The sequence below is a fragment of the Pseudophryne corroboree genome, chromosome 6 (assembly GCF_028390025.1).
Source record: "Pseudophryne corroboree isolate aPseCor3 chromosome 6, aPseCor3.hap2, whole genome shotgun sequence".
In the NCBI taxonomy this organism is placed as follows: Eukaryota; Metazoa; Chordata; class Amphibia; order Anura; family Myobatrachidae; genus Pseudophryne; species Pseudophryne corroboree.
Window position 1 is genome coordinate 551,718,693 of NC_086449.1, and position 16,287 is coordinate 551,734,979.

The window sequence follows — 16,287 nt, forward strand, 5'->3', positions numbered from 1 at the left end:
CCAATCACACCGTACAACTCGTGATCTAAACCCAGTTAACAGCATGATAACAGAGGAGCCTCTAGAAAAGATGGCTCACTACAGCAATAACCCGATTTTTTGGTAACAATAACTATGTACCAGTATTGCAGACAATCCGCACTTGGTATGGGCGCCCAGCATCCACTACGGACTACGAGAAATAGAATTATCGGTAAGTAAATTCTTATTTTCTCTAACGTCCTAAGTGGATGCTGGGGACTCCGTAAGGACCATGGGGATTATACCAAAGCTCCCAAACGGGCGGGAGAGTGCGGATGACTCTGCAGCACCAAATGAGAGAACTCCAGGTCCTCCTCAGCCAGGGTATCAATTTTGTAGAATTTTACAAACGTATTTGCTCCTGACCAAGTAGCTGCTCGGCAAAGTTGTAAAGCCGAGACCCCTCGGGCAGCCGCCCAAGATGAGCCCATCTTCCTTGTGGAGTGGGCATTTACAGATTTTTGGCTGTGGCAGGCCTGCCACAGAATGTGCAAGCTGAATTGTACTACAAATCCAACGAGCAATAGTCTGCTTAGAAGCAGGAGCACCCAGCTTGTTGGGTGCATACAGGATAAACAGCGAGTCAGATTTTCTGACTCCAGCCGTCCTGGAAACATATATTTTCAGGGCCCTGACAACGTCTAGCAACTTGGAGTCCTCCAAGTCCCTAGTAGCCGCAGGCACCACAATAGGTTGGTTCAGGTGAAACGCTGAAACCACCTTAGGGAGAAACTGAGGACGAGTCCTCAATTCCGCCCTGTCCGAATGGAAAATCAGATAAGGGCTTTTACAGGATAAAGCCGCCAATTCTGACACGCGCCTGGCCCAGGCCAGGCCCAACAGCATGACCACTTTCCATGTGAGATATTTTAACTCCACAGATTTAAGTGGTTCAAACCAATGTGACTTTTGGAACCCAAAAACTACATTGAGATCCCAAGGTGCCACTGGAGGCACAAAAGGAGGCTGTATATGCAGTACCCCTTTTACAACGTCTGAACTTCAGGGACTGAAGCTAGTTCTTTTTGGAAGAAAATTGACAGGGCCGAAATTTGAACCTTAATGGACCCCAATTTCAGGCCCATAGACAATCCTGTTTGCAGGAAATGTAGGAATCGACCCAGTTGAATTTCCTCCGTCGGGCCTTACTGGCCTCGCACCACGCAACATATTTTCGCCAAATGCGGTGATAATGTTTTGCGGTTACATCCTTCCTGGCTTTGATCAGGATAGGGATGACTTCATCCGGAATGCCTTTTTTCCTTCAGGATCCGGCGTTCAACCGCCATGCCGTCAAACGCAGCAGCGGTAAGTCTTGGAACAGACAGGGTGCTTGCTGGAGCAGGTCCCTTCTTAGAGGTAGAGGCCACGGATCCTCCGTGAGCATCTCTTGAAGTTCCGGTTACCAAGTCCTTCTTGGCCAATCCGGAGCCACGAATATAGTGCTTACTCCTCTCCATCTTATCAATCTCAGTACCTTGGGTATGAGAGGCAGATGAGGGAACACATACACTGACTGGTACACCCACGGTGTTACCAGAGCGTCTACAGCTATTGCCTGAAGGTCCCTTGACCTGGCGCAATACCTGTCGAGTTTTTCCCAACGGTTTATAATCATGTGGAAGACTTCTGGGTGAAGTCCCCACTCTCCCGGGTGGAGGTCGTGTCTGCTGAGGAAGTCTGCTTCCCAGTTGTCCACTCCCGGAATTGCTGACAGTGCTATCACATGATTTTCCGCCCAGCGAAGAATCCTTGCAGCTTCTGCCATTGCCCTCCTGCTTCTTGTGCCACCCTGTCTGTTTACGTGGGTGACTGCCGTGATGTTGTCCGACTGGATCAACACCGGCTGACCTTGAAGCAGAGGTCTTGCTAAGCTTAGAGCATTGTAAATGGCCCTTAGCTTCAGGATATTTATGTGAAGTGATGTCTCCAGGCTTGACCATAAGCCCTGGAAATTCCTTCCCTGTGTGACTGCTCCCCAGCCTCGCAGGCTGGCATCCGTGGTCACCAGGACCCAGTCCTGAATGCCGAATCTGCGGCCCTCTAGAAGATGAGCACTCTGCAACCAACACAGGAGGGACACCCTTGTTCTTGGTGACAGGGTTATCCGCTGATGCATCTGAAGATGCGACCCGGACCATTTGTCCAGCAGGTCCCACTGGAAAGTTCTTGCGTGGAATCTGCCAAATGGGATTGCTTCGTAGGAAGCCACCATTTTACCCAGAACCCTTGTGCATTGATGCACTGAGACTTGGCTCGGTTTTAGGAGGTTCCTGACTAGCTCGGATAACTCCCTGGCTTTCTCCTCCGGGAGAAACACCTTTTTCTGGACTGTGTCCAGGATCATCCCTAGGAACAGAAGACGAGTCGTCGGAACCAGCTGCGATTTTGGAATATTGAGAATCCAATCGTGCTGCCGCAACACTACCTGAGATAGTGCTACATCGACCTCCAACTGTTCCCTGGATCTTACCCTTATCAGGGAATCGTCCAAGTAAGGGATAACTAAAATTCCCTTCCTTCGAAGGAATATCATCATTTCGGCCATTACCTTGGTAAAGACCCGGGGTGCCGTGGACCATCCATACGGCAGCGTCTGAACTGATAGTGACAGTTCTGTACCATAAACCTGAGGTACCCTTGGTGAGAAGGGTAAATTTGGACATGAAGGTAAGCATCCTTGATGTCCCGAGACATCATGTAGTCCCCTTCTTCCAGGTTCGCAATCACTGCTCTGAGTGACTCAATCTTGAATTTGAACCTCTGTATGTAAGTGTTCAAAGATTTTAGATTTAGAATCGGTCTCACCGAGCCGTCCGGCTTCGGTACCACAACAGTGTGGAATAATACCCCGTTCCCTGTTGCAGGAGGGGTACCTTGATTATCACCTGCTGGGAATACAGCTTGTGAATGGCTTCCAAAACTGTCTCCCTGTCAGAAGGAGACATCGGTAAAGCCGACTTTAGGAAACGGCGAGGGGGAGACGTCTCGAATTCCAATTTGTACCCCTGAGATATCACCTGACGGATCCAGGGGTCTACTTGCGAGTGAGCCCACTGCACGCTGAAATTCATTGAGACAGGCCCCCCACCGTGCCCGATTCTGCTTGTAAAGCCCCAGCGTCATACTGAGGGCTTGGCAGAGGCGGGAGAGGGTTTCTGTTCCTGGGAACTGGCTGATTTCTGCAGCCTTTTTCCTCTCCCTCTGTCACGGGGCAGAAATGAGGAACCTTTTGCCCGCTTGTCCACGAAAAGACTGCGCCTGATAATACGGCGTCTTCTCATGTTGAGAGGCGACCTGGGGTACAAACGTGGATTTCCCAGCTGTTGCCGTGGCCACCAGGTCTGAAAGACCGACCCCAAATAACTCCTCCCCTTAATAAGGCAATACTTCCAAATGCCGTTTGAAATCCGCATCACCTGACCACTGTCGTGTCCATAACCCTCTACTGGTAGAAATGGACAACGCACTTGACTTGATGCCAGTCGGCAAATATTCCGCTGTGCATCACGCATATATAGAAATGCATCTTTTAAATGCTCTATAGGCAAAAATATACTGTCCCTATCTAGGGTATCAATATTTTCAGTCAGGGAATCCGACCACGCCAACCCAGCACTGCACATCCAGGCTGAGGCGATTGCTGGTCGCAGTATAACACCAGTATGTGTGTAAATACATTTTAGGATACCCTCCTGCTTTCTATCAGCAGGATCCTTAAGGGCGGCCATCTCAGGAGAGGGTAGAGCCCTTACAAGCGTGTGAGCGCTTTATCCACCCTAGGGGGTGTTTCCCAACGCACCCTAACCTCTGGCGGGAAAGGATATAATGCCAATAACATTTTAGAAATTATCAGTTGTTATCGGGGGAAACCCACGCATCATCACACACCTCATTTAATTTCTCAGATTCAGGAAAACTACAGGTAGTTTTTCCTCACCGAACATAATACCCCTTTTTGGTGGTACTCGTATTATCAGAAATGTGTAAAACATTTTTCATTGCCTCCATCATGTAACGTGTGGCCCTACTGGAAGTCACATTTGTCTCTTCACCGTCGACACTGGAGTCAGTATCCGTGTCGGCGTCTATATCTGCCATCTGAGGTAACGGGCGTTTTAGAGCCCCTGACGGCCTATGAGACGTCTGGACAGGCACAAGCTGAGTAGCCGGCTGCCTCATGTCAACCACTGTCTTTTATACAGAGCTGACACTGTCACGTAATTCCTTCCAACAGTTCATCCACTCAGGTGTCGACCCCCTAGGGGGTGACATCACTATTACAGGCAATCTGCTCCGTCTCCACATCATTTTTCTCCTCATACATGTCGACACAAACGTACCGACATACAGCACACACACAGGGAATGCTCTGATAGAGGACAGGACCCCACTAGCCCTTTGGGGAGACAGAGGGAGAGTTTGCCAGCACACACCAGAGCGCTATATATATACAGGGATAACCTTATATAAGTGTTTTTCCCCTTATAGCTGCTGCATCTTTAATACTGCGCGTAATTAGTGCCCCCCCTCTCTTTTTTAACCCTTTCTGTAGTGTAGTGACTGCAGGGGAGAGCCAGGGAGCTTCCTTCCAACGGAGCTGTGTGGGAAAATGGCGCCAGTGTGCTGAGGAGATAGGCTCCGCCCCCTTATCGGCGGCCTTATCTCCCGTTTTTCTGTGTATTCTGGCAGGGGTTAAATGCATCCATATAGCCCAGGAGCTATATGTGATGCATTTTTTGCCATCCAAGGTGTTTTTATTGCGTCTCAGGGCGCCCCCCCCCAGCGCCCTGCACCCTCAGTGACCGGAGTGTGAAGTGTGCTGAGAGCAATGGCGCACAGTTGCAGTGCTGTGCGCTACCTTGTTGAAGACTGACGTCTTCTGCCGCCGATTTTCCGGACCTATTCTGTCTTCTGGCTCTGGGCCTGTGATCGTCCCTCTGGAGCTAATGTCCAGTAGCCTAAGAAGCCCAATCCACTCTGCACGCAGGTGAGTTCGCTTCTTCTCCCCTTAGTCCCTCGATGCAGTGAGCCTGTTGCCAGCCAGGTCTCACTGAAAATAAAAAACCTTAAACTAAACTTTTCACTAAGCAGCTCAGGAGAGCCACCTAGTGTGCACCCTTCTCGTCCGGGCACAAAAATCTAACTGAGGCTTGGAGGAGGGTCATAGGGGGAGGAGCCAGTGCACACCAGGTAGTTCTAAAGCTTTACTTTTGTGCCCAGTCTCCTGCGGAGCCGCTATTCCCCATGGTCCTTACGGAGTCCCCAGCATCCACTTAGGACGTTAGAGAAATTTAGTTTCAGATAAACAACCTACATTTTTTCACACTTTATAAAAGGCCTCAGATGAAATTTGCCATGCATGTAACATGATTTCCACTACTTCATCCAGTAATCCTTAAATTTTCCCAACAGCACCCACTCAATCTTTGTGCCATTAAATTTAGGTAGTATGGTTGGTAAAGTGGTTAGCATTACTATCTCATAGCAATGAGTTCTTGGATTCAAGTACATATGTATGTGGTGCTTGTATGTTCTCCCACTGTTTGCATGAGTTTCCTTTGGGCGCTTTCTTTTTGTTCCACACTACAAAACATAGTAGTTTCATTGTCTTCCGTCTAGTGAGTGTGTCCATGTGGTAGGGAATATAGATTGTAAGCTCCACGTGGACAGGGAATGATGTGAATGGATAAATATTCTCTATAAAGCTCTCTGAAATGTGTGTGCACTATATAAATAATGGTTAATAAATAATTAAAAATAAAATGTAAGTGGACAACTGTGGTCCATGAGGCATTTTATTCTCATTAGTGGGGTTCCTGATGCAACTGTAACATTTTCCCTGTGTGTTTTTGAGTTCTATTTTGTAACCCACTGACACAACATCCAACACTCAATTTTATTGATTGGACTCTGCCCATTTCCTGGCAATTCCTAGAAGTCCAGACCTTACTGGAATAGAAACTTAAGGCATAGTATAGCTGACTTCTACTGTACTGGCTAAAGGACTACCTTGGATACCAGCATGATACAGTCTACCAGATTGATGTCCATGGTCGATAATTCCTTGCCTCTCTGAACTGCAGCTTTGATTAATGGAAGCAGATATCTCTCTATTTGTCCTGTCTTATAGCAGTCTTCTTGAACTTCCACCAGAAATCTTCTGAATTATTCTTCAATTTGTCACCAAACAGGAGAGATACTTCAAAGGGGAGTGTGGCCAAATTGTTTTTAGAGTGTGTTTCTGCTGACTACAGATGCAACCAAAGGGCTCTCTTCTGGCTACTGCAGACAAGACAGAGCATCCAAGAAGGTTCCAAACAAGATTTAAATCCCTTTCTGCATAATTTCCTCATTTTTAAGCATTGAAGTGGGTTGCCCCCTTCAGCAAAGGTGGCTTAAACAAAGTAGGCAAGTATGGTTTAAGTACAATTCAGACTGCTCCAGGAGGTAAAGCACCACATTGGAACCTTGAAGGCTCTAGCAGCAGCTGTACCCATTAACCCCCTGGAGAAGCTTTAGAAGTAAGTAGCCAAGAGGAACCAACCACAGTCGTCAGCAAAGATACACTTACCATACTATCCCTTTAAATTGGTAAGGTCATGGATTATACAGGTTCAGAGGCTGATTAAAACAGGCCACAAAAGTCAGCCAGCCACAGAACCTGTGTAATTCATTAGTGTCCTGGTTTAAAGTGATAGTATGGTAAGTATATCTTTGCTGATGACTGTGGTTGGTTCCTATTGGCTACTTACTCCTAAATCTTCAGCAAAGAGGTGTTGCAACAGTTACCCACAATATCCAGAAGCAATCAGGCCCGATGAAGGAGCCTGATCGCAGCAGCAACTACTTTCCTACAACTTGTGCCTTAACACAAATAAGAGTGGTGAGAAGTGCCAGGTTAGTACCAGTATGAATAACCCAAGATAAATTAGTAAAACCACAGCTGGTAGCTAGACAGGATGAGCCCAAACTATCACATATGCCAACTTTAAATGTCTTACTCACACGATGGTATTAAATTAGTTGCAGTAATTTACAGCAGCTAATAGAGCTCCCTGGGGATAATCAATTGTCCCCAATACTGGTAGTTATTTGGGGATTTTGTTTTGGGTGCCTCGGGCAGGTGTGGTATTGAAGGTCGACCACACTTATGTCGACAGTGTCTAGGTCGACCACTATTGGCCAACCGTAAGTCGACAGGTCAAAAGGTCCACATGAATTTTTTCATATTTTTTGGGTGTCGTTTTCGCTGTACAGTGACCAGGAACCCGGTATAGACCCGGCACAGGTCAGTGTGCGATGTGAAAGGGCCATGTCCGAATCCTGGGTCGCCTGACCCATTAACTAAACCCGGGTAATAAGGGTTATTCCCTGGATGAATACCGGGTGCAGAGTGAATGGGTTGCCGGGTCGATGCGACCCGGTACTCATTCACAGCATAGGGAGAGGCGGCGCGGAGATGAGCTCATCTCCAAGCACCGCCGTCCCCCGCTGCTATGGCAACCGACCGTCGGGAAGCCAGCAAGCAGCCTTCAATGCCGGATCCCACCCAGGAAGGACCCGTTTCTGGGTCAGATCCGGCATTGGATATGTGAAAGCGGTATTAGCCTATATGTGAACCACAAGTGGAGATGCACACAACTGTAGTTACTGGTAGTTCTGTAGGCTTGAATACGTGCATAGTGCAAGATCCATCCACAAAACAGACTTGCATGCAACTATGAATCAGCCTCTATGAATTATATAGAGATATTGGGTCTCTAACATAAGATGAGTGGAGTAAACAGGAAAGTACAATATAGATGAAAATTTATTTCTGGTCACCCAGGGTATTTTCCAACTTGCTGTGGGAAACATATATAAAATATGTGTGTGTGTGTATGTATATATATATATATATATATATATATATATATATATATATATATATATATATATATATATATATATATATATAGCTAAAATAAGCTAACTGAAGAATGCTGTATATGTCATAACAAACTCAAAACAAACTCATATACCACACCTGAAAAAAGGACATAATTGTGATTCTCAGTTATACAGCACATAACAATAAGTTACTTGCCCACGGATTAACCCTACTTATCACCTCCATAATGAACCCCTTAGTAATCAAATGCTATTGCTGTGCAACCTATCTTTATGAGACCGTTTATTACAGATGTCATTAGGTAGGACCTACAGTAAATAAAATAAGTGTTATTTTACAGTAATAGTCACAACCAGGTATGAGGCAAGCTGGCCGAATAAGGGGTTCACTACGATATGCCGGCGGTCGGGCTCCCGGCGACCAGCATACCGGCGCCGGGAGCCCGACCGCCGGCTTACCGACAGTGTGGCGAGTGCAAATGAGCCCCTTGCGGGCTCGCCACGCTACGCGCACCACACTATTTTATTCTTCCTCCAGGGGGGTCATGGACCCCCAGGAGGGAGAATAAGTGTCGGTATGCCGTTTGTCGGGATCCCGGCGCCGGTATACTGTGCGCCGGGATCCCGTCAGTCGGCATACAGAAGACCACCCCGAATAAGGAGCTAACTTCAGCCTCGTTAGGTAGATGTACAGTACTTGTGAGTGTTTAGATCTCATTGGAGTGTTATACAGTATACAGCAGCTTCCTGTTCTGCAGTGGTTTATCCAGTTCTCTGATGTTTCTGATACTTCAGGAGTGTGGCCAAGTCCCATATGGTGCAGCAGGATAGATAGATATAGATAATATACATTGCATCAGTGACATGAATACACCATACCTAACAAATGTGTGCACGCTGCAGCACAATATGTGAGGAACTTCTTTGGAAGTTGGGCATGTACCTGTAACCAGATGACACACCATGGCAATGTGGGCAGTTTAGTAAGAAACATTATTTTATTAAACATCCATAATAATGACGTGTACAGTAGCAGCACTCACCATTTTGTGAATGGAGGATTGGAGTTGTCCATAACTCTGGTCCATGGCTTAAACCATGTAATGTCCTCAGCTGCTGCACCCCAGACCTGCTCAGGGTGTTGGACAGAGGACTGGAAGACATGATGGTAGGTACCCGGGGTGGTGCTGTCTCCGCACAGGGTAGAGTATGATGCCCGGCTGCTGCAGGTGAGGTGTGCGGCGGGGGCAGCAGGCTGGTGCTGGTTCCTGATCCCCAGGTCACGCAGCTGAGCAGTCCTCCAGGCATGCTGCACAGAGAGGGGTTGCGCCTGTAGAGCTGTACCGCGGGCGGACCGCCCGCCAGGAAGAGCGCTGTGCCTCAGCTCCCCGTGCCTGCAGCCATGCTGGGACAGACGTCTGACACCAATGTACATTTTTGTAACAAAGTGAAAACAAACAAAACGCTTGCAGTAGACTAATCTGGCAGCAGGCGTATGTACTTAGTGAGAGACAGAAAGCCAGCACTGGATCCAATCCTCACAGACGCGCTCTCCCAGGGAGGACTCTCCTGATCCTGGACGGGTTTCCCTATGAGCCAGACCTGAGAAGAAAAAAAAGTTTTGTTTGATTACTGCCAGAGAAATTTATTCCTGGGCTGGTTGTTCATTTACCCATTACATAATAACTGGCTTTGCATCATACAGTATAGAATATTTTGCCAACAAGCTCAGTGCTGCTGAGAGAATGTGTGTGTACATAGAAGGGATCAAGTGATTTGGCATGTCAGGGCCACGTGCTATAATAATAATTTATTTATTTATACAGCAGTCTTTCTCCAGCTGGACTCAAAGCGCCATGTTCTACACATATTATATAGCCCATGCCATTACAGCAATCTATATGTCGGATCATATTATTAAGTGATTTTATATTATATATATATATATTTATATTTATTATTATTTATTTTTTAAATGGTATTTTGAGATATTTTTACATCCCATGGGTAAAAAGTAGAGACGTGAGGTTTTGATTTTGGATCTGGGTTGGTTTTGCCAAAACCACCCTTTTGTGTTTTGGTTTTGGATCTGGATGATTTTTGGGGAAAAAACAACATAAAAACAGCTAAAAATCACAGAATTTGGGGGAAATTTTGATCCTACGGTGTCATTAACCTCAATAACATTCATTTCCAGTCTATTCTGAACACCTCACACCTCACAATATTGTTTTTAGGCCAAAAGGTTGCACAGAGGTAGCTGGATGACTAAACTAAGCGACACAAGTGGGCGGCACAAACGCGTGGTCCATCTAGGCAGGGCCGGTGCTAGGGTGTTCGGCGCCCCCCTGCAAACTATAAATTTGCGCCCTCCCATATTCCTTTGGCGCGCGCCGGGAAAAGGGGTGTGGTCTCACAATAGTACCCCCATTTAAAATTACGCCACAATGTAGCACAATCTTATTAATCTTATACGTAATGCCCCACCCGTAGTAGTAGCGTCCTTATATGTAATGCACCCCAGTAATAGTAGCATCCTTATACATAATGCCCCCCAGTAGTAGTAGTGTCCTTATACATAATGCCCCCCCAGTAGTAGTAGCATCCATATACATAATGCCCCCCAGTAGTAGTAGCATCCTTATACATAATGCCCCCCAGTAGTAGTAGTGTCCTTATACATAATGCCCCCCCAGTAGTAGTAGCATCCTTACACATAATCCCCCCCAGTAGTAGTAGCATCCTTATACATAATGCCCCCCCCGTAGTAGTAGCGTCCTTATACATAATGCCCCCCCCCAGTAGTAGTAGCGTCCTTATACGTAGTGCACCCCCAGTAGTAGACGCGTCCTTATACGTAATAACCCCCAGTAGTAGTAGCGTCCTTATACGTAGTGCACCCCCAGTAGTAGAAGCGTCCTTATACGTAATTCCCTCCTAGAAGTAGTAGCGTCCTTATACGTAATGCCCCCCAGTAGTAGTAGCGTCCTTATACGTAGTGCACCCCCAGTAGTAGTAGCATCCTTATACGTAATGCCCTCCCAGTAGTAGTAGCGTTCTTATACGTAATGCGCCCCCAGTAGTGGTACCGTCCTTATACATAATGCTCTGCGCACTAGTAGCATCCTTATACGTAATACCCTCCCCCCAGTAGTAGCATTGTTATACGTAATGCCCTCCCAGTAATAGTGGCGTCCTTATACATAATGCCCCCAAGTAGTAGTATTGTCCTTATACGTAATGCCCCCCTCCCAGTAGTAGTAGCGTCCTTATACGTAGTGCACCCCAGTAGTAGTATCGTCCTTATACGTAATGCCCCCCCCCAGTAGTAGTAGCGTCCTTATACGTAGTGCACCCCAGTAGTAGTATCGTCCTTATACGTAATGTCCCCAGCCCCAGTAGTAGTAGCGTCCTTACACGTAATGGCCCACCCAGTAGTAGCGTTGCTACACGTAATGCCCCCCCTGTAGTAATAGCGTCCTTATACGTAATGCCCCCCCCAGTAGTAGCGTCCTTATACGTAATGCCCCCCCAGTAGTAGTATCGTCCTTATACGTAATGCCCCCACCCCCAGTAGTAGTATCGTCCTTATACGTAATGCCCCCCAGTAGTAGTAGCGTCCTTATACGTAGTGCACCCCAGTAGTAGTATCGTCCTTATACGTAATGCCCCTCCCAGTAGTAGCGTCCTTATATGTAATGCCCCCCCCCAGTAGTAGTAGCGTTCTTACATGTAATGCCCCCCCCAGTAGTAGTAGCGTCCTTATACGTAATGCCCCCCCCAGTAGCGTCCTTATACGTAATGACCCCCCCAGTAGTAGTAGCGTTCTTACATGTAATGCCCCCCCAGTAGTAGCGTCGTTATACGTAATGCCCCCCCAGTAGTAGCGTCCATAAAGCGCGCGCACAGACATACCTCACACACACACACACACAATTCACACATATATACACCCACCATATACACACACACACACACACACACACACTTCTCTCTCACCCTCCACTTACCTAAGCCAGTCTCCCTCTGTACATGAGCACTGCAGCCTGGTCCGTGTAGCCCCGCCCCTTCTGACCCGTTTAGCCACGCCCCTTCCGTCCCGTGTAGCACATCACATCACTGGCAGCTGCACCAGCAGCAGGGGGGACAGGACGGCGCAGCAGGGAAGGAATACAGAGCAAGGGGAGCGCCTATCCGTCACAGCGCCTCCCTGCACTGCATCCCTTCGCTGAGCGGGTAGCGCCGGGCCTGCATCTAGGAGTGGCACTGCAGTGTCAGACAGGTTGGCAGTTTTAAAAACTAGTCCCCAAAGAGCACATAATGCAAAGAAAAAAGAGGCGCAAGATGGAATTGTCCTTGGGCCCTTCCACCGACCCTTATGTTGTACAAACAGGACATGCACACTTTAACAAACCAATAATTTCAGCACCAGGGTCTGCCACACGACTGTGGCTGAAATGATTGCTTTGTTTGGGCCCCCACCAAAAAGGAAGCAATTGATCTCTCCTTGCACAAACTGGCTCTAGAGTGGCAAGATGTCATCCTCAGATCCCCCCCCCTTCAGTGTTTACATCCTCATCCTCTCAGAGAAACAATGTTCAAACAAAACCACATCATTTAGGTGTCAGTGGACTGCTTATGCTATTACCCAAAGTTTCTGAACTTGACAATGACTTATGATGAATGCGCTGCAGGTTATGTATAAGGGAGGATGTTCCTATGTGGTTAACGTCCTTACCCCTACTTACTATGGATTGACAAAGGCAAAGGATGTCTTGACACCTGTTGTCCGGATTTGTGGAGAAATAATTCCACACCGAAGAGGTGGCTTTTTTGGTATTTTGCCCAGGCATGACAATGGGCTTTCTCATCCCATGGCCAACAACTGTCACCACTGGTACCTTATTCAAACAAAACACATCACCATCAGAATCCCCATCGTTAACTTACTCTGCAGTGCCAGCTACACCCATATCCTCATCCTGGTGTACTTCTACAGTGACATCCTCAATCTCAATATCAGCAACTGGACTGGCGGTGCTCCTACCAGCACTTGCAGGGGGCGTGCAAATGGTGGTAGACATCGCAACCGCAGACAGTGCCAGCACCCCTGTATTTTCACAACACCCCTGTTATTTTACAGCATACAAGACAGGGCCAGTGTACATTGATTTTCACTGCACCCTAGAATAATTACAGCATACAAGACTGGGCCAGTGTACATTGATTTTCACTGCACCTTAGAATAATTACAGCATACAAGACAGGGCCAGTGTACATTGATTTTCACTGCACCATAGAATTATTACAGCATACAAGACAGGGCCAGTGTACATTTATTTTCACTGCACCCCTGAATTTTTACAACATACAGGGCCAGTGTAATGTTATTTGAACAGCAACACCCCTATATTTTACAGCATACAAGAGCAGTGTGCTTTTAATTTTTAACAACTGCACCTCTGAATTTTTAAATCATACTGGGCCAGCAGCACCCCTATATTTTACAGCATACATCAGTGTGCTTTTCATTTTTAACAACTGCACCCCTGAATTTTTACAACATACAGGGCCAGTGTAATGTTATTTGAACAGCAACACCCTATATTTCTCTTACGTCCTAGAGGATACTGGGATCCACATTAGTACCATGGGGTATAGATGGGTCCACTAGGAGCCTTGGGCACTTTAAGAAATCAATAGTGTGCACTGGCTCCTCCCTCTATGCCCCTCCTACCAGACTCAGTTTAGAAAATGTGCCCGGAGGAGCTGGTCACGCTTAGGGAAGCTCCTGAAGAATTTTCTGCATTTATTTTCTGTTTGTTGTTTTCAGGCAGGGCTGGTTGGCACCAGACTGCCTGCTTCGTGGGACTTAGCGGGGAGAACGGCCCAACCTCCTAAAGAGTTAATGGTCCGTTTCTCCGCTGGCAGGACACTGAGCTCCTGAGGCAGTCATTTGCAAGCCCCACCATGGCGAGCGTACCCTCCAGCAGCACCCCTAACAGAGCCAGAAGATAGAAAAGTGGTGAGTACAGCGCCGGTTAGCGGGTCGCCGGTGGGAAAGGCAGCACAAGGGTAGGAGCGCAGCTCTGAGTGCAGGCTGCGCTCCAGGGGGCTCAGAGGACATACACAGACGTGTGTCCCGCCAGTGAGGGGCGCGCTGAGCCACCAATGAATACCCACACTGGCTATCATACCTAACAAGGGTTTTAACCCTCTGTTAGGCATAAAAATTACCTAAGGCCAGTATAAAAAAGCGGGAAGCCGACGCCATTAAGGGGGCGGGTCTTCACTATGACACTATGAGCGGATCCAGCAGCTCACCAGCGCCATTTTCCCTCTGCAGCTTACACTGACAGGAATCACAGGGAAGCGCAGCTCCTCCACAAAGACTCCACGTCTCCTCAGCGGTACCAGGAGGTCTTAGAAGGGGGAGTGTTGTAGTATACTATGCCCTCTTAAGGGACTTAGGGGGTAATTCCAAGTTGATCGTAGCAGGAATTTTGTTAGCAGTTGGGCAAAACCATGTGCACTGCAGGGGAGGCAGATATAACATGTGCAGAAAGAGTTAAATTTGGGTGGGTTATTTTGTTTCTGTGCAGGGTAAATACTGGCTGCTTTATTTTTACACTGCAAATTAGATTGCAGATTGAACACATCCGACCCAAATCTAACTCTCTCTGCACATGTTAAATCTGCCTCCCTTGCAGTTCACATGGTTTTGCCCAACTGCTAACAAAATTCCTGCTGCGATCAACTTGGAATTACCCCCTTAGTGTGGCAACCCAGCTAAGTTTTACTAAGGATAGTGCACATTCTCAGGCTAGTGGGGCAGAACCCCCATGGTTGGCTTCCAGTAAAGAGATGATATCTAATATTTCCACTAAATTATCCCATAATGAGAAAGACACAATTCTTAAGACAGTCTGTGGATGACCTGATGAATAGAGATTCAGTTCCCATACCAGCGTCTGAAACCCCCGCCATTTACTCACAAAAGCGTACTCTGGCCCAGCTCATGCAGGATGATACCGATGACGATACATCAGATCCCGAGGAGGTTGAAGTGGATGCGAGTGGGGGGGGTCCTGTCACAAGGAATAAAGGAATACAGGCCCTTATAGAGGCTATCAGAAATGTCCTGCACATTCCTGATAATACGGCGGGGGTAGAGGCGAAATCTTATTTTAATGTAAAAAAGAAATCCTCAGCTACTTTTCCTGCATCAAAGGAATTCTCATTCTCGCAGATCTCCATAAAAGTTTTGAGTTTACCATCTGCAATCAAATGATTTACCCTTGTTATACCCGCCATACTCCTGTAGGGAACAATGAATTGTCAAAAATGGGCAACAGAGGTGTATTTCCTGACGAGATACCGGGCCTATAACGTAGTACCCTCCAGATAGCTAAAGTGGGATCGACCGTAGGGTGTATTGAAAGAGCAATTTTAAGGGACCATGGAAAGAAATGAAGGATAAGATTCGTTGAGGCGGCTTCTAAAACCACCCACTGTTTCCTAATGAGGCCTGGGTGGCTCCAGTCTAATATTCTATGCAGTACTGTAGCATGATAGTATGCAGAAATCATAGGAAGCTGTTGGCCCCCCTGAGATTTTCGTAGAAACAGGTGGCTATGCTTGAACCTAGGCTTTCTACCACCCCAAAGTGACTTTTCGCTTTATGAGCTTCTGATAAAAAACTGAGGGGGGAGTTTAAGTGGGACAGTCTGAAAAAGATATAACAACCTAGGGAGTATATTCATTTTTACAATGTTGATACGGCCAAGCCAAGAAAACCTCTGCATGAGCCAATGCGCCATCTCCTGCTTCAGTTTACGGAGAAGAGAAGTATGATTAATAGAGACTGTTGTATGAAGCGATGACGGAATCAGGATCCCCAAGTATCTAACGTGGGAAGGGTGCCAAGTAAACGGGAAGGATGCAGACAAGGCCGAAACGGTTGAGGCAGGGAGAGCGATGTTCAGTGCTGTGGACTTGGAATAATTAATTTTAAAATTAGATAAGTGGCCAACTCGAGTAAATTCTTTCATAAGATTGGGTAAAGAGACCACAGGATTGGTTATGGTCGCTAACAAATAGTCTGCAAAAAGAACCAGGCGGTGGTTTACAGTGCCAACCTGTAGGCCTGTAACGCTGGGGTTACCCCTAATCGCCCTCGCTAAAGCTTCCACACAACACAAAAACCAGGGGCGAGAGTAGACAGCCCTGGCAGGTACCTTTAAAAATTTGTACCCGGTCAGAAAGAATCCCGTTAACTCTAACCTGTGCAGAAGGGGCCCTATATTACGAGAGAACCTTCTATAAAAAGAAATGTCCCAGCCCCAGTCGCCTCATGACAGCTTACTTAAAGTC

General features: G+C 47.1%; 1 protein-coding gene across 1 annotated transcript in view; it reads right to left on the reverse strand.

Moving 5' to 3' along the window:
* The window catches only part of ACSS3 (acyl-CoA synthetase short chain family member 3), a 295,452-nt gene that overhangs the window by 262,726 nt on the left and 16,439 nt on the right, over positions 1-16,287 (reverse strand). Inside the window, exon 2 of the mRNA XM_063927708.1 lies at positions 8,958-9,516. Within this exon, the coding sequence (XP_063783778.1) occupies positions 8,958-9,349 (392 nt within the window). The 5' untranslated portion in view covers positions 9,350-9,516. The remainder of the gene's footprint in view (positions 1-8,957; positions 9,517-16,287) is intronic.